Below are 25062 nucleotides of genomic sequence, written 5' to 3'. Positions count from 1 at the left end.
TTGATTATATTAAAGCGATTTCCAGCAATATCTGGAAGTATTAATTTTCAAAATCTCTCCTTCGGACAAAACCATGATTTGCCCTCGTCGAGATTATTTTATCAACAAATGATGTACAAAGAAAATTGTCATATTCTACAAGCGCTGTACTCTGTTAAGGTAAATACAGTTATTTGTAAATTCATCAAGGTACGATTTCCAATAATAAGCGTTTAAGTATCACACGTAGCGTTGTTTTAGAAGGAGATTTCTTAATGCAATCTAAAATTGTTTTGTAGATGGAATCCTTTTTATGTCATCATTTAGAAGCATGCTTTAACGTTTTGGTATATTAGATATGATTTTTAGCTGAATAAAACTGTTACTTGACAATCTATTTATGTTCCTAAGCAGTGTGATGGATGTATTTGGTGCTATTAAATTTTAAATATTATACATGAAAAATAAGGACTTGAAAAATGTTTAGCTGACATACATGAAAACCCAGTTCTTTTAGCAGTCGTCTAGAGCAGTGGTGCGTGGCCTTGTATTTATGGCGTTCGCTTCGTAACCACAAGGTCCGTGGTTTAATCCACAGCGCGGGCATGTTTAACAAGGGCCTTTACCACAGCTACAGGTCAACCCATGCCATGTGAGGAAAATCGGGCTATGTCAGATCCCATCCCCTGCTAACGGAGGTAGGGATCAAAGGTACATTATAGGCTATCATACACGAGACCTTATAGTAGTCCTCTGGGTAAAAACACCGAAAATCTGGTCCCCACATGGGGTCACCCGGTACAACGCCAATGAAGTACCGGCGATGAGTCTTGACTTTGAAGAATACCCTGATTGGGTTGTGAAGTATCGTCAAATCTGGTCCAAGATCGAAGATCTTATATCTGAGCAATTAACGACAGAATCTGTGAAAAAGGACCGTTACGTGAACGCTAAACTCAGTGACATCCTGGCTATTTCATACGTGTATGTTTAAGGTAAAAACTACTACCCTCAGGTTCATATTACAGAATGTCGGTATAAAGACTTCAAAAAAGAATGGCTGCCAAATGAGGATTAAAAAACCGTATATTTTATAGGCCCTACGAGACCTATAAAATATATATATAATTAAGGCTTATACACAGGCGGAGACTCTAGGTACCGCTTACATACTGTACCGACTGAAGATTCACGGCCCTTAGGAACTAACTGGGCACGTTCCTGTTCGTTGATAGCGTTAACGATCTGTTTAACATGTTGATGTATCTGTTCGTTTAGAAGCATGTACTTATTATATTCCTGTATGATCAGGGTAAATTCATAGTCGCTGATGACTCCGTTCTCAATGGCTTTTGAAATAAGATCAATGATAGAATTCAGCTTTATAGTCTCGTGCTTTTTGGATTTCACGCCCAGCCTTCCCGGCATTCCGCAGACCGTGATAACGCTTATACCTAACAGACCATGGTCCGCATACCTCACCAAGGTCTCATGGATTTCAAACCTCTTTGCGAGTCTGTTCCACTCCTTAATCTCATCCCGCAGGTACTTTTCAATATCCTTAATTTTTTTGAGCCTGTAGACATGGCTTTCCTCGGGTATATCGGCGCTTTGTGCAGGTTCACTCCGTAAATTCGGGTACGGCTTGGCTATATCGCTCATTTATTCTATCAGCAAATGCATCGTGAGGCCGGTGAACGAAACGTTCTTCTCATGGTGATATTCATCCGTTAATAATAATTCCAGAAGGTCCGTTGAGCCCTTTAAGGGAAGGTACGTTGCGGTATCAAAAATCCCAGGTCAGCATGTTCCCCTAAGCGTTTTCCTTGGTGGGGAGCAAGGCCAGAATTTTAGACTTTTTACCATCAAGTAGGCTGTTGTCTTCATTTAACTGGGGGCAATCAAGGCATAGTCGAATATAGACGTCAGTCCTGTAATATGCATCATAATCACCCTTGATATAGTATTTCTTACTAGGGTCATTCATTCCTTCACAATGTCTAACATTTTATTCAATAGTTTGATGATTTCCTGTTATGAATTTTAGAGTATAGCGCGGCACATGTTGATCAAATCAACACACCGCCATGATTGTTCACCAAGGACCCCCGACAGGCAGGTCACAGCTTGGTATTTCGGGTGCTATATTCAAGGGGTACTGGAGAATATATTAATTTTCCCTGTAGGCATCGCAGCGCATTGCAATATCTCTTGACGAGCCGTGCCTTTTCCTGGTTGACATCAGAGGGTGCTCCGATGAGTTCAATGTACTGGGATATAATGTTGTATGTCAACAGGGTGTTAAAAAGTAGGTAGTTATCATCCTGTTGAAACCCTCTAATTTCCCTATCAATGGCAAGAGAATCTACCTCGTGTTCAACGTCTTTGATGTCTTTGCATTTGGTATGCTGTTTCTCCCTCGCTTTGGCCAGGCAGCTTATACAGATTTTTGTTCGGCCATTCCACTTGCCGCGGGTTAGAACGTGCTTGCATCCTCTACAACGTTTGATCTCCATTTACTATGGAAAGATACGCCTTGTGTAATGCCTTTGCAACGTCAGCAAGCGTTAAAGACTTCCTGTTTCCTGGTATTTAAACGGTATCTTCTGGTGAATATGAACAAACTCGTAGTGTTTCCAGGTCATTCCTTCGGAACTCTGGGCTTCAATATGGTACAGATAGCTATGACCTCGTGTAGAGGGTACGTGCCGGCGCGGCGCGTACGACGCTCCTTTGACAATTTCTTTTTATCGAGGCAGGAGATGCATGTACTTGTTAGTTGACCGTTACGCTTCATCTTGAACTGGTTCAGGATGAGAGATCTTGAGCATTTTGAACATATCTTGCTCTCTGCCATATTTCTATATCTCTCTCCAAGAGATATAGAAATTATCATATGGTCTATTTCGGTTTGGCGACTATGCTTGCGGGAATCCATCCCTTGGAGACAGCTATTTCGCGAATTGCCCTATCTGCTGCGAAGTACGCAACCATCTTGAGGACGTCATTGGTATTCATTTTTGTAGATGGCCTTGTTATCCCAGGAATTTTTTACCTGCCATGGCATACGCAAAGGTGAAACAAAGGTCTACGACTGTTTCGTACAACATATCTAAAATCTCATTTTCTTTAGGTGTTACGTTGCTTGCTGGCATTTATTTTGTGTCATTTTTTGAAAAAATTCAATGCATCTTAAATATTTCTATTGGGGGATGAGTTTTGCCATGTTTTCCCTGCCACGGCTCGGGTGTGGTGTTTTGAGATTTGTTTCCGGACTTGTACCACCATATACCAACCCCTATTGCCAATACGGCCAGAATCCCTACGCCGTAGATGTAGACTGTGCGGAACTTGTCCCAGAAGAGGTTTTGACTGTAGGCTCTACAGTAACCTCTTGTTGTTTCATTTCTTCCTTTCTTTTCTTCATCAGTGCCGCCAAATTGGTCCTTGCACAACCCTTCCCGGATGCTTTACTGGCTTTGTAATGACTCTCTCTTCTTGTTTCTATTTTTCACTCATTTATCTTATCCTCACAGATCTTTCCCCACCGCCTCATCCTATTCCTTCTTTTTTCTCATATGTCAGGCGGTATGTCCTGCCACCAAAATAGGCGCTAAACACCTATCCGAAGCTGATAACAAGGGTAGACAGTGCCCTAGCCGTCTTCTCCCCCTTTTCATGAAGCTCACGCTGTATGTACTCAGTATGTACTTTATCGATTGCCTTATCTGGGGTCTAGTCGACAAACCCTTCTGTGCATTTTTTGGGTAAAAGGTGTTCTTTGCTGTTGCGTAGGGCCTCTTTAAGGCTTGGCGTTTATCAATAGGTTTCTCTATCTGTTCGTATTCTGCAAAGGCATTGTCAAATACTCGTGCAATATCAGACATTCTCTTTATTGATATCGAAAAAAGCAAAGCGCGATCAGGGATAGGGTAGAAGTACAGCAATTAATAGACACACCTCCATTTTATTCCTGGGGGGGTACCAGGCGGTAATGACCACGGGCAAGCGTTGTAATCTCATCAGGTTGCACGATACGTTTGTCATCCTCCCTGTTGAGTGCTAACTTGTTTACCTCTTGGGTATATATTTGGTGGTTCTTGTTTTAAATCAGCACTTGGCTTCTGTAAATATCAACGCCCTCTTCCAGACATCTTCGGTAATCGTCAAAAGTGATGGATTTTTTGGTTACACACCTCTTTACGCCCTTAGCTTTGCGATCACCGCCCTCTTTTGTAAGGCTCTTGTAGGCATATAGCTTGGCCCTTAGGGTGATGAACTCAGTCATAACCTTCCCCGCTAATTCATCCTTCATCAAGCCTACCACTTTTTTGTTCTTGCCTATGGGGAGAGTATTAACATCGGGATTATAGGCACTCGTATCAAAACGTGCCTCGACATCGTCTTTGATATCCCTGTAGAAATCTTCTGTTCGTATATGGTAAACAAAGCTGTCTGTATCCATGTAACAAAGCTGCAGCTTGCTACCGTATTTTGGCTGCATGTAGTCATAATAGAATTCGTACATGAATATCTTTGACAAATCCAGGATTGCCTGGCCAATACACACGGGCTTGTTCATCTTCACCCTTGAAATTTGGCTTCATGAACAACTTTATATACTTGTCCTCGTTGGTAACCAGCTGAATGGCGATGATTCCTAATATTCTCCATCGTCTTGCCAAACACGCTTAAATTCATCAGCTTGTAGAAATCCTTTTCAACCTCGTTTTTGGCAGCCGTTCTTAGCCTCGCGTTGTGATCGATGTACCCTTTAAGCCATGGCTTTTAATTAAACTGGATCACCCTGCGTACCCTTTTCAGCTCAAGCCAATCCTTTATAGCCTTGTGGAGGGCTCTTACATGGACCACATATTTTCGCTTTTCCTCCAAATTTGGTACCAATTTTTCGACCTTGTGGACCATAATGCGTTCGGGTAGGAATGACAACTCATTATGGCTGTCATGTAGTCTCCCGGGATAGTCGATATCAACTTCTAATATGTACCCATGCTTTTTGTCCATAAAGAGCTTCTCGATTTGCTTTTCTGTGAATACCTCTACATTTGAAACCCATTTGAAGCCAGCCGTTGTTAGGTCTTGGCACATCGCCCATCCATAGAGGTTATTGCCTTCGAGGTACTGCAGGTAGGAGGATTCAACCTCTGGATCGTACTGATCTCCCATATACCTATTGTTAGCTCTTGCATACCAGTGTACGGCCTGGGTTATACTTCCTCGGATACCTTTTTCAAACATCAGGAGCATGTCAGGGTCTGTAAGGAGCTCTAACCTTATCCCAGTATACTTGAGAGCCGCCTTCCAGGCCAAACTAAGTGCACTGTAAAAGTGCACAGGATCAAGCTTGTAATTCGTCAAGCACACGTCCCAGAACGTTTCAAATACATCGACCAATAACAGGACGTCCGTAGCGAGGTACACATCGTGGTAGTCGCCTAGGGTGATGCTATCACCCTCTGGAGTTACACAATTCCATACCTTTTTCACATGGTCATATTCATAGTCGCTAATGCCTTTCATGTTCAGATTACTGAAAAAGGCATCCTTGGGAGGTAGTTGCGCCTCTTTGAATCGCTGCCAATCGCCCATGTATTCGGAAGGGTACACACCTTTTTTGCTCATGAGTTTAAATGTATCATCCTTGTTGAAAAACCAGCGGAGATTTTTACACTGCTCATCGTCGAGGTTGCTTGCAAGTTTGTCCAGGCTTGAGGGCATTAATCGACAGCTGTCGATAAACCTAATCCCTGTTGTCTTGTACGTTTCACCATCACTATACCCCATGCCTGCAAACGGTACCTTGATTTTAACATTAAAACTGATATATTTTTCGGTATTCTCGGCGATGCGCCTAATGTCCTGGGTGTCGTACTTTTCACCTAGTTCTCGGATAAATAGATGTGCGTCGTGCCCGCTTAGGTTGTGGAACATCACAGGTATATGGCTAGGTATTATGTATCTGAGGTTACAGATTGCGTGCGCTGCGCCTCTATACAGACCTGTATAGTGGAAGTGATCTCGGGCCTTACGGTTATACTCGCAGTCGTCAAACGGCTTCATGCAGATATGACATTTCGATGCCTCGTCATGTTCTCTTCTTAGGGCCTCCGTTAGAGGCATCATGGGGTGCGGCGGGTAGGTACGGTATAGACGCTTTACCTCGTCCTCCAGGTGGTTCACGAAAGGGGTTACACAGTCCTCGCCCATGTATACCATTAGGGGATTTGGTACACTTCCATAGGCAAAGGTACTATATGTGCACCAGCCAGATGGTACATGCTTACTCAGCTTTTTAGTCTTTTCACCCCTTGCATCTTCTACTGAGATGAGTAGAATCTCGAAGTCTGCATATATAGCAAAGGGTACTTTGAATTGCTGTTGCCCATCTCTATAGAATAGCCATTTTTCAGACTCGTTTGGCATCGTGATTTTAACAGCCTTTTGGTCCTTGCAGTAGCCATAATGCTTATCCCTCAATTCAACCGTGGGAAAGCCCTTTAGGCAGTTCAGGCAAAAGTGCATTGCATTCCTATTATTCGAGGTCTCCTTGCCTAGGAGCCTCAATAGACTTTTGACGGCTGTGACTCTTCTTGTCATCTGTAATTAGTAGTAGATTCACTTGCTTGCTATGTCCGTTGTGCACCGACCGACGTAGGATGTGGATCTTCTTTCCCGTTATGTATAGGACGTTTACAGCAATATCTTTATTATTTTCCTCGAACTTGGTGCTTGTCGGAAACTCTATACCAGTTATAAAGGTTACGTAGGGTCTTAATTTAGTGATTCTCTGTGGATCTCTTTCAATCTCGGGATGGTGCAGGAATGTTATAACGGCCCCATCTGAAGCACTTCTCATCTTCATTTTTTGGGTTAATGACGGCTTTCTTTGAGGCTATCCATATCTCTATATACGAGGAACCTCTTGTTAGCCGTAGCTTATGGAAGTCTACATCAACGTGTAGAATTCGACTGATCAAAGAGCCACTTTGGGGTAGTGCTGGATGCTCCACATGTGTTTTGATTTGAGCAAAGATCCTATCCAGTATGTTGTCTACATCGCTACCCTGGAAGACTGAGGCCATATTACTATTGAAGGCTTTCTTAACCTCGATATACTCATCGTTAGCCCCCAAGGTTTGTTTTCTTCTTCCACATGATCCATAGGGACAGCTGTACCTTCGCTGATCCCATATCTTCTACCTGCCCTTCAACCAGGGTTTTCACGTTGGGTCGCACCATCCCTACATACCCGTCGACGGCGGCGCCTCCTATACCGGGAATGCAGTAACTTCTATATGTCCTGTGGAGAGCATGCTTATATTCCTGAGGTGCATAGTCTTGCTTCTGCCGATCATATAGATTTTTTATATCTGGAAGATAGTCTTCCTCGGCCTTTTTTTCTACCTCGTCATGAAGTGTAGGTCTTGTGTTGGTTGTCCTGTTATAGAGATTCATCACAGTTCGATTGAAGGCTGCATAGGTTCTCTTGACTCCCTACCTCGCATCTTGGTTTTCACGACCGAACGATTTTTTGATTCCTGTCTCTTAAAAATGTCTAAGGCCTCGGACGTTATAGGTTTAACCGGAACCCTCTTAGGTGGCCTCCAAGCGTAATGTGGTACATCCTCCGATGTTATAGGTTTAGCTGGTTGTTTAGGTGGCCTCCAAACGTAATGTGGTACATTCTCCAATAAGGAAATCAAATCAGCCTTGCATAGTTTGTAATACCCCGTAAGAAGTCCACGGCTTTTCGCGATATCACGTAATTGTTTCACAGTGCGTGTGTTCATTTCTTTATTGTATAGAGTTTTTGTTTTGTCAGACGATTTCATTCTGCTCGACTAACGGGTCAATGACTGCGCATGCGTTTATTATTAGTATCACTTGGGAATTCCCCTTTTTAATCATTTGCTGTATGATTTAATGTGCGCGTAGACTATTAGGGAATTGCGCTAGAAAATTTTTAACTCATTTGCAGCATTGATGATGTCAGCATGGCTATGCACTGATTATTAGGGACGCTGTATAGCTAAATAGCTAAATCAATTGACTACGCTCGAAGGAACATTTCTCTATCTCTCAATTTAATAAAACCCGGGAAAATTAAGGAACAAATGCACATTTAAACACAATTTTAGAAAGCGGTTTACCTGTTAACCTAAATGGAATTTTGTCTTTCAAATCATCGATCTCCTTTTTTATGAAATTTCATCTTTTTTTAAACTTTCCTGTCTAACTCTTACACCTATGAAACCTCTTCAGTTTTAATTCTTTTATCCCTAGTGACATTCCTAACCAGATATCGAAGGCCAGAAGAGGTCGGAGGACATGGGTCTGGGCAAACGTCTAGGGGAGTTTAAAAGGTTGTACTATCCTCGCATGATCAAAAATAAAGGTTCTTCCGCTACCTTATTGATTATAACATTAACCTTTTATGAAAAAAGCTTCCTTTTCATTATTAGAGTAGAAAAACGTACTTAAAAATCATATTTTGTTTTTCTCAACTCCGTAACTCTATGAAATTCCGAAAATTAAATGTCGCGAAAAAAATTCAAGGCAACGAATCACGAAAATAAAAATCGCGAAATTGTCCCAAAATTTTTATTGCAAAATTAAAATGTCGCAAAAATTTCTGACTATAAGGTAGATAGTGATGTTAAGTAAAACTTCTTTGTTTTTAAAAAAATCTTTCGATATAACACGTTTGAAAAAATTTGTCGTTTTGCGAAAATTAATACCCACCAAAGACCTCGAGCTATCAGCAAAAATTGATACCCGTAAATTGCAATTTTCTTTTTAAGAAAAATTTTACTGTGGAAATTAGTAACATCGAAAATTACTACCATTAAGGTACTTTCTGAGCAACTTTTATTTTTTTCTGGCTCTGCTAGAAAATTAATCAGGATTTCTAATTTTTCTAGTGTCAGAATTTTGAGAAATTTTCTGCATTTTTCCAAATAAATAGAGAATTATTAAGGATATTTTAAATGGGTTGCAATGGATGTAGCTATTCAGTAAACATTTAAATGTGTTTTAATAAAATTTCCAAGATAATGTTTTCTCATGCATATAGCTTTCTTTCAGTTTTTACAATAAAAGAGAAACTTAAAATTTTTGCCAACAAGTGATTAAACACTGATAATAAAACTTCTGTCTAGTTTTTATAAATTTCAAATTTCTGCTACTAAATCAATCAAATTAAAAATGTTGTCTATTATACCACATCACAAACTCTGTTACCATAACACCATCAGCCAATCCAATAAAAACACCAGCTACTACATCACTAAGATGGTGTCTTCCTAACACAACTCTGGACAAGCCAAGAAGTACTGCCCAAGAAATCCAAAAGATTCTTTCAATGTTTGAAATTCTATGCATCACATACAGGAACATAACCATGAATGCTCTAGTTGTGTGACCAGATGGGAAGGAGAAGTCGTCCACCTTAGAGGCACTCAAAGGCATATCGTTCTCATTGTATATTGGGCGAGGTCTTTGGAAAACTAGCTTCAGCACTGCAATTACAATTAAGTCCAGAATCAGTGACAACATTAAAGTGAAATAAAATTCATCACTTGAAGCAAAAATCTGATATGAAACAAAAACTAACCAAGGAACGCCATGACCAGTCCATTCCAAAAATTTAAGTAGTGCTCGTAATATTTTAAAAGACTTTGTTCCAAAGTAACCATTATAGAGACTCATTAATCTGGAAAGTGAATGGTCTAGTTCTTGAAATTGCGACCATGACGTTCTTGCCAGGTATTTGCATGAATATTCACGATTAGATTTTTTAGAAGTATGCACGATTTTTCTTTCAACAGCATTAGATGCCATCTTGTTTGCAATTAGTCATAGTCTGATACTATGTCGCCCTGACTTATTACTAAAAGTTAGTTTATTAAACTCATTAAAATACATTCAGGGTGTAACGTTTACCCCGTATTAAGGTGACTATTTTAAATTATTCAATTTTTTTACTTTACATCCAAATTATATTTAAATAAATATATGTTTTTCTATCTAGAATTTTTATGTCTTACAATGCGCTAACGAAGGTTAATATAAAACCTATATCAATACATTACCGACCCCGTACATCACTTCATTTAATTTTTTTAGGACAAAGAGAGCACGAAAGAATGTCTCGCGCGAGAAAATATAAAATGGCGAACGAAGTCAGGATGGCTACTTCATTGAAGGATTTAACGAACGAGGTTGACAAGGAAAACAACACGCCGGACGTAAAAATGAAGAATGTACTCAAACTTGGAGGTAAATCGTTGCAGTCGCCATTTAGTACACCAGGCAGTGGTAAGCACAAACCATTTAAAATTCTGACTGACGATGAGATTGCTATTATAAACTCTAAAAAATCTGGCAGTGGCAGTGGAAAAAAACCCAAAACTGCTAAAAGGCGAAGTCTTGCAACGCTTCAGCAATCTGCCCAAGGAAAGGGCACTCTTGTTGGCCAAAATCGGGATACATTTAGTATAAAAGAAGCATTTTCACGAAAAGGTTTTAAAAAATTAGAGGAACCTTTGCATAAAAACAGAGTATCTGAATCTTCAAGTGAGGGCACAGATGTGGAAAAAGATTTGGTTGAAGATGCGATTACCCTAATGAAAGCAACAGAAACAGTAAATGACAGCTACTGGAAAACTATTGCCGAGGAACGTAGACTTGCGTTAGAAGAGACACTGAATGAGAATGACAAGTTATATGATGAAATAGATGCCCTAAAAGAAGAGAACGAGAAATTAAAAAAAGAACTAAATGAGGCTGAATACTTCAAGATTTTATATAACAACTTACTAGAAGCTAGCAGCCCGCCTTCTGAAAAGGAATAGCTGGCAGGTGCACATGTGTATTCTGAAAAGAAGGATTTGTGTTTATATATAATTTAGTGCTAATTTATTTATGTATATATTATATGCAGCTTTTGTGTGTGGCTTTTGTGTGTGACAAAATTTTAAACTTGCAAATCAACATTTTCCACTTGAATTTACCAAGTTTTTATGTTTAACCAGGTTATTTTTTAGTTTTACAAACAGAAATATGCTTATATTTATATTTAGATTAAACAAATGATTAAGAAATGTCTGAAGACCCTTTGTAATCAAATAAGCATTTTATGCATATTTTTATCAGGAAATTTTAAAAGACAGTTTAAATAAAATGTACCTAAAGAAATTGTTTATCTATCAACTTGTGTTAAAAATATAGTTCTTTAAAACCTTAAAGTCAGGACCATTCCTTAGCAGTATACATCATTAAATTTTCTACTACTACTAATACCACCTACTACCTTTATTTTTTCCGAAAAGCTCGAAAGTTTTGCTAAATTCTGCAGAGTTCATAACCGACTTCGTTTCATCCAGCATTGCATTCAACGATTTGATTTCCCGTAAAAAAAAATTGATTTCTATTAAGTTACTCTTAACAACTGACTGACTGAAATTGCTTTTATAATATGAAATGAACATTTTGATAGGAATTTTTGGGTGGAATGTTGTACCTGGCTAGCAGCTTTTGTATGGGCAATCAGAAATTAGGAAGTCACCCGCCCCAAAGAAAAATGTTATTTCCTCATGCGCCATATCGTGATTAAATTACAGTCAAATCAATCTCTTATTGCTGAAATCATTTGTACCAAACACCTATCTACAACAGAAATTTTTAGGAACGGGTGAAATGACAGTCAAAATCACATACCAAATCATCTATGCGGAGTGGACAACTCTAATAGCGTGCGTTTCAAAGTACTTGTTTGTCCATATTTAATAACTTACAACTTCAAGTATTAAATCTACTGAGACAGTTGTTAATTGGAACACTTTTCTGGCTGGTTGCGGCGTCATCTTGTATTGACCATAAACTATAATGCTTGTTTAATAAAAAAACAAGAAGCCCTGGGGGCTCTAAGAATTTCCGCTCGCTACCAAAATATTTGATGACAACCTGCTAATTTGTTGTGTCATGCCAAATCATGCCAAACATTCGAAGAGGTTTGGTGCATGAAGCTCTGAAGATAAAGCACACAAGTGACATTATATCTTACAACAAACGCAAACAAAACGAAACGTGTCATAATAAACTCACATTTTAAAAGAAATTGCTAACAAAAAATATAGCCTATCATTTATGGTTGAAAGTCTTTCGATTGAAACGTTTATGGTCTTAAACGGCATTTAGTTGACAAAACATCAAAATTTGGATGTGACCATCATTTTCAGCATACTTTTTTATTAACTGTGCCAATTTTTGTCGAAAATAAAGTGGTTTTAATTTTTGGACAAATTTTGGCCTAAAATGACATTTAGGTGACAAAAACCAAAATTATGATGTCACCATTATGTTAGCATACTTTTTTTGTTAACTGTGCCAAATTTTGTCAAAAACAAATACCAATTTTGGCCTGAAACGTCATTTAGATGACTTCCCAGTACTTTGGGAGCTTGGGTACAAAGTTTAAATCTGTGACGTTGCAATTGACCATTTGGGACAGGGTTAGTTAGTTAGTCAGTTATCTATCCTCCTCTCAGAGGAACGTGAAATCCAAGGGTCGATTTTTTCTCAAAAAATGCTCCGAAAGAAAAAAACGACGGTTTTAAAGAATTTCCTACGCCTTCGGGCGCGGAAATTCAATTAAAACAATATCTGTGTAATGTGAATTGATTCATATCTTCTGTTTTTGCGCAGACGTACGTAACCGGAAAAAAAAGTCGGCAAAAGTGACTAAATTTTGGCTAAGTCACTAATATTTCTTTCCGACCACCTTTTTGCCGTTTTTTTGTTTTATCTTAGAGGAAAGGTTTTATGCAAAATTTTTTTATTAGTGACTAAATTAAAAAATTTAGTCAACAAAGTGACTAAGACTAATAATTTTGCCGACTATTTATTTTTGCCCACTAATTTTTTTGCCGACTTTTTTTACCGATAAGGTATGTTATATTTCATTGCTCTCATACAATAAGTTTTGAGAGCGCAACACTTGACATAATAATTTCAAACGACCAATATTGCTGACACATGATGGAGAAACTACGTCCTGTTTTTGAGTGCTAACTCAAAGCACTTTAGTAACACACAGATTCTAAATTTTTTGAATGACATTATGATTCCAACAGAAAAAAACATGCATCACTCATAAATGAACGTGCTTAGAGGGTAAATGACCAAACTGTCAATAAAAAGCTATCTAAAGTAAGATCTTGTATTTAAACGTTGCGGTGTGGATGTATTTAAGTATTACTGTACGACGAGCATTGCAAAAGGCGGGCACCTCTACTTTACGGACAGATTCGTCACACCGGTCAAATCCTAGTCTCATAGAAAATTTTCTAAATGTTTTTATACATAAAATGAGTATTTTTGGCACTTGAAGAAAATGATGCAATTGCTTTTTAATTTTTTTTCTGTAGAAAAATAACGGAGATATTTGTTTGCACCAATTGCGTCTGCTGATTAGAGAGACTACTCTTTAAATGACATGTTCATGTGAACGTATGTTAATACTTTAAAGAAACATATACATGGTCGTTCAGCATATATATTTTTATGGTAATATTTCGACCTCCGTATTGGAGGTCTTCATCAGACTATACAAAATTTTTTAACAGTTGTCATTACATTGAAATAAAAATATTGAAATAAAAATATATATGCTGAACGACCATGTATATGTTTCTTTAAAGTAGAGAGACCACTGTAGATTATCAATCAACGTATTTTTAAGAAAGATATCTTAAACATGATTTTCGGCGTAATTTGCATTTTTTAAGTCACTCGGAATTGGCGATGACGAAACTAAATTCACAAAATTTGTTACAGCAGCGCAAAATTAAATGTCATTTTTGGATAACTCGATTAAAAAAAAAAAATTCGCAAAAATGTCTGCCCGTGAGAACTTACGACCTTAAAAGACGTTTTTTTCTAGAAAGTTTGACAGCGAATTAACTCTTATCTGCCGCTACAATACGACTCAAAGCACCAAAAAGCAAAAACTTCAACAACACAACACAACAAACACATTCAGAATAGCAGCTACAGGATAGTCAAAGTAGAACTCATGATGTCCCAAGTTGACCTTCTCTGGCTACATGACAAATCAAATCCAACCACACTATACCCACGGCAAGCGCAGAGACATAATACGGACAGAAAACAGAATACAAAGTACTCTGATGGGGAGGGGCTCGAAGATAAAGCTGCAGCGGAGCCCAGATAGATATCAGATAGTAAGGATATTAGAATTTATTATACAAGCATTAAAATGATACGCTTATTGGGTTAATATGAAAATTGCACATTTTAATATATTCACAACGAACTGGTTTGATCCTCAAATTTTACAACAAACAGAAAAATATGAAAATACTAACATAAAAATAGAAAATAATGCTATTTTAGGATAAAGTGCAGTCTGGAACTTCAGTCGAAGAAATTAATTTGCATTCCTATTATTTTTATATTTTTTTCAAAATTGCTCTCCCTGACTGATCTCCAGTAATAAGAAAATGAAAGAATATATGGTGTTCCACATGAACTTGCGTACTAGCTGTCTAAGAACTGCAATGATGGGTTCAGGTCCCACCCAACCATAAAGCATTTGGTTGATGCGTATATTTACGTATACTTACTCAGACATCCCACACATGCACTGTTGTCTATGCACTATAAGAATCACACGAAATTCAGCTTTAACTTAAATTGTTCTCATTTTCCATATCTTTAGTCTGAAATTGTTCTCAGTTTGTATTTAAATTTTAAGCTTTCTTATTATTATACGGTACATTACAAATTGTGTGATTCAAAATCTAAATATACTGACAAGTTGCTCAAAATCGCTAATTGTGCAAAAATTTGTCTTGAAATATATCTAACTATACTCTTCCGTGTTTGTTTGTTTTTTAAAAAATAGAGAAAACCAGTACATTTTCAGTATGACCGTTGTTCTTATTGCATTTTGATTTCTTAGCCTTCCTCAGTCTTCTTTTTTTATATACATTACATAGTGACAAAATTATAAAAAAGTGTAGCGAATAACTAAATTGATGACTTCTTTTCTAAAAAATATAGACCAAAACTATAAATAAATTAAATTTTCTAAAATGAAATGGGGCTTCCCATAGCAGCTACATTTGTCGGAGCGGAATCTTCTTCGTCAGTCATATCAACTTCTAACCTACGATATCGTTCTTTGAAAAGTATCATCGTTGGTATACAGAGAACACAGCTACCCACCAGACACCAATTCATCCAAGCAGTACCACTTCCTGGGATGAGTGGTATGGACAGAAATATCAAACAATAAAGATTATTAGAGAAGGTCATCGCACCTGTGTTTATCCCTTCCGCAACCGGATAACTTGATTCCACAGCCAGCTCAAAGAAAAGTGGAATCGAGCCATTCAAACAAAGTCCTCCAACAACCGAAGTTAGATAAAACAGGGCCATGGAATTCGGTATAATTTTCACACATACTAAACTAAACACAGAAAACGCAGCTGTAGCGACGAAAAAAAGTAAAACAATAAGAAGCTTGAGTGCACCAAGTCGGTCGGCCATTCTAAAAAAAATTGAACAATTTACGCATTATTATAATTGACTTCATACTTGATTTGCATAACAAAACGAGTGCCAAGCTGTGTTAAGCAATGCAAAGTGATATAACACGCGATGTTGGGTGATATAACATAACTGCACTTACAAAGACAGAGTAATGCCAGACACAGAACCAGCTATAACAGCCCAAAACCCAAACCAGCCCGCGGTTTCATCGTCAATATGAAAAGCTTTTAAATTAAGTGCAAGATCTGAACACCACGCACTGTAAATTCCAGTCGTAAGACCATACGCAAATGCAATAAGCTGGAACTGTGGGTTAAAAAACAGCTTTTTCAATCCAGCCATAAAATCAACTCTTTCCATAACAGCTGTCGCGCTGGGCGGCTTCGGAGGCTTGCTTGGAAATGAAATTAAAACTAAAAGAAATAAGCCAGAACATACGCCAAATTGAATATACATGAATCTCATAATTTCGTCTGATAGTTTATGTATTTCTTCTTTGTAACCTGGATTTGTTTTGGACATGTGTGTTTTATCAATGTCGCCAACAAGATGCGGCCCAATAACAAAACTAATTGCTGTGCCACAGTAACTTGCCAAAGATGCAATAGCCGTTGCAGTGGTGCGCTGATTTGGCGGAAACCATGTACTTGAAAGAGCAGTTGCTGATGCCTGTCCTACAGGTCCCGACAATCCAATCATAATCTGTCCAACATGAATAAGGTAGGTAGCTGTTTCCGGATGAGATGTGATACAACGCAACCCTGTTCCAATAACCAGACATAGAATAGCCATTAGTGTTGCTCTTCGAAGTCCTATAAATTAGTAAAGCAAATGCTAGAGTACATGTAAACTTTTGTTGAACATTCACAATCCAATTTTAACATGATGTTTTCACAGAGAAAACAAGACGGATTTTGGTCCTTTTCGCCAAAACAGGGTGTCCACTTAAAAGTTGACATGATATTTTTTAGCTAAAAATCATGACATCCCCGAATTTTCTTCCATACTTTTTCCCATATTTATGGCTGATGTACTAGCTGACTGTTCAAGAAAGAAAAATGCAATATATGTGGAAAAAGAAAAACAAAGGATAAAACAAAAACAAGCTAAAAATAAAAAGTGACATTGAAAAGCATTATATAAATATGAAAAGCATATGCATTACGGGGACTATGTAGAAAGTTTAAAATTCCTGTCATTTTCCTGACATTTTGCCTACATTTTCCAAATTCCTGACAAATCTTGACATTCCTGACAAAGAGGATACCTTGGGTTAATATAGTGAACTATTTTGCATTGAATTTTTTATAAATAGCAATTAAATGAAAATTAGTCCTGTTAGAGAAAAAATTCACATACATAGGAAAAATGTTCCACCAACACAGTTCTTATTAATAGACAAAAAAATTTTAATTGCAAGTTTTGTTTTTATGTTGCAAGTAAAATCTTTTTGCGCATTGTTTTTGAATTAGTGTTCAGTTGATACCTACCGAACACGTCTAATATGTATGATGATGGAAACACCGCCAACACAAATGTTATGGCTCCCCAGTCAGACAACAATGAGATTGTTCCTTTACTCCAACCAAACACAGCACGGGATGTTGTCTCGATTGGACCCCAAGAATTCCACGCTATATTACACATGCTTGCCACCAATGAGAATAAGGCAAGTATATACCAACGGTACCTTAAAAACAAGTGTATGCTCGTACAATGGAAGGTATCATAAATAATACCTAGGGAGAAGAATTTATTGCTGAATTTTTTTTATGGAAGGTATCATAAATAATACCTAGGGAGAAGAATTTATTGCTGAATTTTTTTTCAGGTTAGGAAATTGAAATATAAATTAAACTTTTTGAACTTCAATATTTTTAAATCTTCCTTTTGTCGTTTTTCTCGCTGTAAGGAAACAAGATTTATGATAATCAAACGCTAAAGTATCGTATTAACTCTATTCAAAATGTAGCTCTAACAAGCACCTCTAATAAACACCGCAAAAAACGTCTTGTTTCAAATTAACTATCAAAAATTAATTAATTATCAAAAAAATATCAAAAATGTATTATTAATCGATGCGTTATTAGGCATTTAGGCCGATATTAGCCCTTAAATTATAAAATGCTTTGTTTTCTACAAAACAGTAAAGTAAAAAATGTGCTAAAAATGATGGTCATGTTAAGTAAACAAATACGATTTTACACCTAAATATTTTAACAATTTAATTTTATCACCTAAAAAAATACCATCTTAACCCAAATTAATGAATATTTTTTATTTTCCATAACAAATTTTTGCCTCAAACTAAGAAAATAATTTAATTTTTTCCCACTGCAAAGGGTTTTAATCTTGGAAGCGAGGAATAATTTTATAACTTTCAAAAAGAGAAGAAAACAGATGACTGCTTGCACACTCGTTAAATAGAAAATTAAGCTTTTAAAAAGCTCCTTTTTCAGGGTTAATTTGAGTCCCTAAGTTTATTTCTAGGTATTATTAGTAAAAATACCAAAAATATATAATTAAAAAAAAGCAAAAAAACTGCAATCAGAAGAGTTGGTGATTCGAGAACACTAGTACTTTCTGTTCTTAAGGTGTCATTTAAAGCGTGTGCTAAATGTCAACCAGAGAGTTGTTTCACTTTTTGTGTGTCCCAACTAAATATGATTTAAGTAATAAAAAAATTACTAAAAGTTACTTACCAATATGTACCAGTCTCAGTATGAGCATAAGGTTTGACATAAGTTTCATAATCATATGACGATAAAGAAGCAGTCGAACTCCCCATATAATCATCCCTAATTTCACGTGTTAACAATGGCTTTTTTTCTTTTTTGAAACTCATCTGGAAAATAAAACTTAATAGAAGCAAGGCTGGTAAATTACATTTTGGTGTAGAAATTAAAGAAACGGTGAAACATTGGAAGAAAACAGAGTTAACCATATATCTTTGAGCAATCAAATACAACTTCTTGCATATTCCAACAAACTGTTTGTTTGTGGTATTATATATATATCTGTCATTATGATTTTTTCAAAATTATGTGCAGGAACAGGTAGTGGCTAGTTTGTATCAGTAAAATTAGGTTGTTGAAATATTTATTCGACTAAGTGATGTCGTGTATGACGTAATGCATCTTTGGTGCGCGAGTCAAATTACTATTTTATCAGAGACGAAAGAATTCAATTATGATCGTAAGTTCTAACACTTTTAATCAACTCGTTTTCTGTATGAGCAAGTGCAAATAGGTGCTCTATTGTTCAATAAAACGTTTTCTTTTAAATGTTATCTGCCGCGCTAAATTCACAATGATGTGCGCGCGACATTTTTAAAAAAATTATTTATATTCTAACTCTAAACCTATGTATGCATTACATATTTAGAGTCGCTACACAATGTATTGCAATCGCACTCTCAAATCCCATCAATATGTTGGCAATCAACTCAACAAAGAAGACAGTCTCCCTATATTTTTAATGGCATCCCTTACGTGTGGCTCGGTACAAAGAAGTATCAATGCCATCAGGGAAAAGTCAAAGGTGTGTCTTTAAAAGCAGATTACAAAAAGAACCGTGAAAAAAACTCTGCGGTGACCATCCAGAATGAGTGAAAACAAGGAAATTAGCACAACACACGAAAAAACTGAATTATCATGTTACGTTCAACGTGAAAAAGTTGTTTTTATTCCCAGAATACAAAAATAAGAATGATACTAAATGGAACAGGACAGTAGCCTCTAAGAAATTAAAGAGCGCTTTGGAAAATTATCAAGCTAAACACTCAAAATCTGTGTTAGAGAGTTTTTGTTATCTTGAGTATGTGACAACATTCCCAACAGGTATGCTTTTGCGTCCATAATTGTGAATTTCCTTTACTGACTATTAATTAACACTATATATCTCTTACATAATCACACATTTGTATTATTTATTATCATTTTACTTTAGTGCTCGGTGAGTTTTATGCTTAAAATTCGATATTAGTTTACGCCCATTTGCTTATAAATACTTGATTTTTGTATATTTTAAGTATGGAAAAACAGATTTCATCCTAAAAAATGAAAGCGACGATGATTTGGAGGATCACAATATTTTAAATATTGAAGAAGAAATATTTGAAAAGGAGAAAAAAATATACAACGCTACGGTAACAGATGGGAAATTCCTGTTTGTGTATCAATCTAAAGTAATGCAACGACTATACAGAAGATACACATTGCAACTAGTATTGTTAGATGCAACCTACCGAACGACTAAATATGCTTTACCACTGTACTTTCTTGTCGTAAAGACTAACGTAAATTACATGGCGGGTGTTTATCAGCTAAAAACATTGCCTTTCAGAGTGTAAATTTTAAACTTACAATTTTTATTTAAACGTAGGTTGTTGGTGTTATGATTCCACAAGATGAGTCGAAAATGATGGTGACAAAAGCGTTAACAAAAATTAAAGGTGTGTTATTATTATCATTGTTTATATTATTTTATTTGCTATTTTTGCGTATTTCTGAAGTAACTGTTAATTTAATCTAGAATGGAATCCAGATATAACACCTAAGTATGCGATAGTTGACTACAACACCTTAGAAATTTTGAGTTTGGAGGACGTTTTCCCTAATATAAAAGTTTTTTTGTGTGACTTTCATCAAGAACAGGCATGGACACAGTCAGTCTTATATTTTACGCTTTTGTAACCTTGCACTGATTACATTTTTTATATTGCTTTTAATTTTTAATTTTTTTATTAGATGGACCAACAAATCTGAAAACGGTGTTGATAATGTGGCTGGAGATTTTAAAGCATGGATAAGACGAATTGCACATTTAGTTTCCTTGAATGAAATGAACGACGCAATAGCTGATTTAAAAAAGTGGGAAATGTACAATGGAAAGTTGAAAAGATGGTTTGAAGGTGAGAAGGATTTCTTATTCTTGTATACAATTTTTCTATCATAGTTTTCTAGTCTATTAGGTTATTTCATAATATTTTTTTAGGCACATGGTTGTCGGAAATTAAGAGAATGAAATTCTGAAGGGTAGCCAATTGACACACGCCACTATTAATTTGGCTCAAGTCATCATGAAGCAGCAGAGTGGCGTGGATGGTTTTGAAGACACTGGTTTAAACTTCTCCTGCTATTCACGCTGGCGAAATAAGTTTATTCAAATACTGTACGTAGAGCAACGTCGACACTGGATAACTGTCACCAGAAAAGCTCATGACGAAGTATACGTTTATGATTCTCTAAGCCAATACAATAGAGATCAAGATAGAGAATCTTTAGAAAAATAGCTTGTACAGCGCACTGTCACGAAGCAAGTATTAAAGTGTCAAATATAACAGTTCAGCAACAAGAGAATGACATTGATTGTGGTCAGTTTGCAATAGCATTTTCTGTTGAAGAATTTCTTGGAAACAGTCCACAATCTGTGTCATTTGATACACAACAAATGAGAGCTCACTTGTTACATTGCCTGGAAGTTGGTCAATTTAGTCCATTTCCAAAAGTTATCAAGAGTTTTTGTTGTTTTATGCAAAAGCGTACGACTTACATTGTATATGCAGAGACATCTTTTTTGAAGATGATGTTAAGAAAGACAAAGGACTTTTTATGGCAATGTGCTCAGGTTGCAATAAATGGTATCATCATAGTTGTGCAAAAATCCCTTAAAAAGTATTTGCGTTAAATAATGAACATGAGAAATGGAAATGTGAGGTGTGTTAAATAGTTTGTAAATTTTATTGTTGTGGTGTTTTGAAATAAATTATGTAAGCTTCTGTATTGTAAATACTTCGCCAAAAGTTTAAAAATATTTAAAAAAAAGCCATGATGGAAAAAAGTCATCGATACCGGACAAAAAGTTTGAGTTTCATATCACCCTTGGCGAGGAAAAAAATGCAATTATTTTCTTTATAAAAAAGACCAGGAGAGGGAGGGTCCTTCCGAAAGACTTTGCGAAGGAGATACAATTAGACGGAATTCAGAACGCGTCAAAAATTGTTGACCTACTTTCGCCAATACAAACTAGCCACCACTGCAGGAACAGTGGAATAAATCTATGTTGTAGATAGATGTGCATATTTTACATGGCTAGCCTTAATTATTTCCAGGAGGGGCCCATGGCATAGATGGGGAGTCCTGGATATTTAATGCTCTCTTTGAGCTTCTCAAACTCTATTAGGGTCCGCGCTCCACCAGAAAACTCCCTGCAACATCCAACGGCCCACAAAGTGTGTCGTCTCCCCAATTTCCCTCACATGGCTTGGGTTAATCCAGGGCTATGGTAACATTCACTGGATCATATTGAATTGCCACCAAGGGTCTCCAGCACAAAGTGCGAGAGTAATAACCACTAAACAACCATGCTATTTATCTGAGAAAGTTATGCATTAAATTGAGTTGGTTTAGATAAACTTCTTTTGTCATGGGAGAAGCTTTCACTTTTTTTAAGGCACTAAACTTGCATGAAAATGCCTGTTCTTTTTTTGTTATTAAAAACTTTTTTCACAGACATGCTTAACACTAACACTTTAAGGTCTATCTTAGCTAGCTATAGATAGCTATACCACAAGATAAATCATTAGAGTTATTTGTCCTACACAACACAATAATAAGCACCCCTGATGCCCTGTATTCTCTGCGAGATCCACTATAAATTTTTGGGTTGGATCTCAAGAAACCTACTGGGAACTTCTAGAAAATACAACCTGGAAATTAGAGCAACTGAACGAAGACAACAAAACAAATCAAAAGTAACAACTTTTCACAGCCGCCATTTATGTTGTTTCACGTGATTGACAATATAATATACAGTTACACGGTTTTAACAACCTCGTCCTCAGGGGTTCTTTTTGACAACCCCCGGGGACGGACGAGTTTGCCGGTCCTCAGATTTTCCTCTGTATTTCTTCTGACATATTTCGTGTAACAGTTTTTTTGTTACCTGATCTACGCAACCAATAGGAAGGTAATTAATTTACAAAAAAAGTCGATAAAAAGAAAATATGAAATTTTATTGATTTATTAACACATATTTTTAGAGTTTATTAAAAATGTTTTTAAGGAAAATAAACATTAAGAATTAACTTCAAAGCCATCTATGCTTGTCGCGCACCATTCACTTTGAAGTATTTCTTTCAACGTAGGTCGTGCTGTTGCTTTCAACTGAAGCACATTTGATATTAAAATTTGAAGAGAGACTGTTATCTTTTGACGTGATCTACCAAACACTGGTCCTCTCTTCATTTGTCTGATGTGTTCACTTTTGTTGCTGTCATTAAATGGCATGGTACCGGTGGTCATGGTATAGAGTATACACCCAAGACTCCACACTTCAGCACTGCGTCCATCGTAAGGGGTACCTGAAAAAACATTGACTCAAAACAATAATTTGTTCTTGACTTATATAAACTCTTGAACTTTTTTTATAAACACATCACATATCCTATGAAATTAGCGAGGCTAAATATACCAAATACGGCCATTGTTCTATGCTCCTCGTGCGCGAAGAAAAAAAAATTGTGACAGGGTTATTTTTCCCTCGTAAAAATAAGGCTTTACTTTCTATTCAAGAAAAGCTGCTGTTTATGTGAAGATCTCACCTTTAAGTATTTCAATAGGAGCGTATGCAGAACTACCACAGTACGTTTTGTTTAGGTCGGTAATATCAGCTGTATATTTCGCAAACCCGAAGTCTGTAAGCAGAGGTTTAAAGCCTTTTTCAAGGAGTATATTCTCACATTTCAAATCTCGATGCAAAATGTTATGTACGTGCAGGTAATCTAATGCTTCTACAATCTAAACGACAAAACATTGTTGAAAAAAATACAGAGTATGATCATCTTAGATTCCAAGAAGAAACGCTGGACTTATGAAGTAGGAAGCCTAACTCTAAAGGTGGTAAAGGAGTCATAGAGTAGTCGCAACACATGGTACAAATGCTTGTTAGGTCATTGAGATGTAACAATTCAGGTTAAAAATGTGGATGACGTCATCGATTTTTTGATGACTTCATCATATATTTCAAAACATGAAAAAGACGCTAAAATCGTGGGAAATGATCTGGAGTAAAAAAAGCCGTGCGAGCGATTGAGATGTGAAAAATACTTTTAGAGAGATTAATTACAACTTTAGAATTGTTAAAGGTATTTCAGTTTTTAGTTTTTGATAGAATCTCTTTTTTTGACCATTTTTTTAACAATTTAAGTCATCATGGTTTGAACACCTGGGACAATATACTTCATAACAATAAATTGGAAAGAATAGGGTGGGAACACATTTTAGACCCACCAAAATATGGTTAATAAGTTACCTTGGTAATATATACTAAAAGAACACAAGTAAAGAAATGTTACATAAATAATCGGATTTCCTTTATATTCTAATTTCTTTTCATTTTTGTCGTGCATTTACTACGTCTTCTCACTTATGTACGATTAGCATTGCTTATAAAATAGGACGGCCTTTAGTTGATCAGTTTGAACGAATGTACAGGAAAAAGTTTAAAAATTATTCTTAGCGTATTCCGTCTGTTCCACATAGTAAAACATTAGTTATGTAAAGCAGCGGTGATAACATACCTGTCGAAACATTTCTTTTGCCATACTTTCTTTAACAAAACTATTTCGTTGAATATATTCCAATAAATCGCCCTCACAAGCGTATTGCATAAACACATACACTCGCCGCCCAGTGTCACAAACTTCAAAGAATTTGCAAATGTTCTCGTGGTTTAGATGGCCGATTATTTCAAGCTCTCGAGGTAAAAAACGTTCAAGGAAATCCTGTGGAGCTATTTGTCTATTGATAATTTTAACAGCAACATCACAGTTTTGATATTTCGAGTAAGCGCGTTTAACCTTCGAGTAGCTTCCCTCGCCAAGTGTTTGATCAGACAGAACATAACCTCTTTGCGATAAAAGCGAACGATCGGAGATGGACCCGATAACTGGTTGCTGAATGATTTGTTCACTTTCCTTTTCTTCTTTTTGTTTTGAAGATTTACGAAGACTTCTGAACATCGAGTATCGAAACATGATCAATCTTGAATCCAACTGATGCTTCATAGGTGAAGTATATGTCTAGGTCAATGACGTCAAATTAACTTGATGACGCGTGCGTTTATATTACGTCAATTTAGAGAGTTGCGTACGCAACAGAAAATTTGACGTTTTTGAAAACTCAGAGGTTGTATTTCAACGATATTTGATCTGTCGTTAAAGGGTCACGCTCCAGATGAGTTTAACAAATTAAGACATCGCGAAAACTTCAGAAGTACGAAGACTTAAAATGTTTTTGTAGAACAACCGCCTGAGGAAATAAACTGCGCTCTAATGAATCTTCTGCTTATCACCACAAAATATACAGTTGAAGTGCAGTACGGTCGGCTTTAAAAGAGAAGCAAACAGCAGTTAACGTAATTTTCAGACTGTTTAGCATGCTCTCTGTCCTTAGTATAGTCGATTTTCGTTTTCCCACTTAAACT

General features: G+C 36.6%; 4 protein-coding genes across 5 annotated transcripts; 1 reads left to right on the top strand and 3 right to left on the bottom strand.

Annotated features, from left to right (window-relative positions):
- Nucleotides 1–4563: 4563 nt before the first annotated feature.
- On the bottom strand, nt 4564–6597 carry LOC130613020 (uncharacterized). Its single transcript, XM_057434343.1, has 2 exons — nt 4843–6597; nt 4564–4764 (listed from the first exon to the last, which is right to left on the bottom strand). Exons 1-2 carry the CDS (start codon nt 6595–6597, stop codon nt 4564–4566), a joined length of 1956 nt encoding a protein of 651 aa, XP_057290326.1.
- Nucleotides 6598–9051: 2454 nt separating this feature from the next.
- Nucleotides 9052–9879, bottom strand: LOC130612473 (polyisoprenoid diphosphate/phosphate phosphohydrolase PLPP6-like). The gene is made up of 2 exons (XM_057433791.1): nt 9614–9879; nt 9052–9518 (listed from the first exon to the last, which is right to left on the bottom strand). Exons 1-2 carry the CDS (start codon nt 9693–9695, stop codon nt 9199–9201), a joined length of 402 nt encoding a protein of 133 aa, XP_057289774.1. The 5' UTR covers nt 9696–9879; the 3' UTR covers nt 9052–9198.
- A 275-nt stretch (nt 9880–10154) lies between these two features.
- LOC130612472 (geminin-like) lies at nt 10155–11029 on the top strand. The gene has a single exon (XM_057433790.1). The coding sequence runs from the start codon at nt 10170–10172 to the stop codon at nt 10851–10853; it is 684 nt and encodes a 227-aa protein (XP_057289773.1). The 5' UTR covers nt 10155–10169; the 3' UTR covers nt 10854–11029.
- Nucleotides 11030–14059: 3030 nt separating this feature from the next.
- On the bottom strand, nt 14060–24969 carry LOC130612393 (solute carrier family 49 member 4 homolog). 2 transcript variants are annotated; one of them, XM_057433699.1, is made up of 4 exons: nt 18279–19119; nt 17067–17266; nt 15716–16388; nt 14060–15574 (listed from the first exon to the last, which is right to left on the bottom strand). In XM_057433699.1, the coding sequence occupies exons 1-4, from the start codon at nt 18518–18520 to the stop codon at nt 15112–15114; spliced, it is 1578 nt and encodes a 525-aa protein (XP_057289682.1). In that variant the 5' UTR covers nt 18521–19119; the 3' UTR covers nt 14060–15111. The 2 variants fall into 2 exon arrangements, 1 of the variants encoding a protein (XP_057289682.1); XR_008975449.1 differs by lacking the exons at nt 14060–15574; nt 15716–16388 and adding exons at nt 23180–23375; nt 24158–24969 and having other exon boundaries at nt 17092–17266; nt 18279–22939.
- Nucleotides 24970–25062: the final 93 nt, after the last annotated feature.

This window comes from Hydractinia symbiolongicarpus, chromosome 10 (assembly GCF_029227915.1).
Source record: "Hydractinia symbiolongicarpus strain clone_291-10 chromosome 10, HSymV2.1, whole genome shotgun sequence".
In the NCBI taxonomy this organism is placed as follows: domain Eukaryota; kingdom Metazoa; phylum Cnidaria; class Hydrozoa; order Anthoathecata; family Hydractiniidae; genus Hydractinia; species Hydractinia symbiolongicarpus.
Note: the sequence above shows the minus strand (reverse complement) of the source record. Positions and strands in the feature narration are given on the sequence as shown.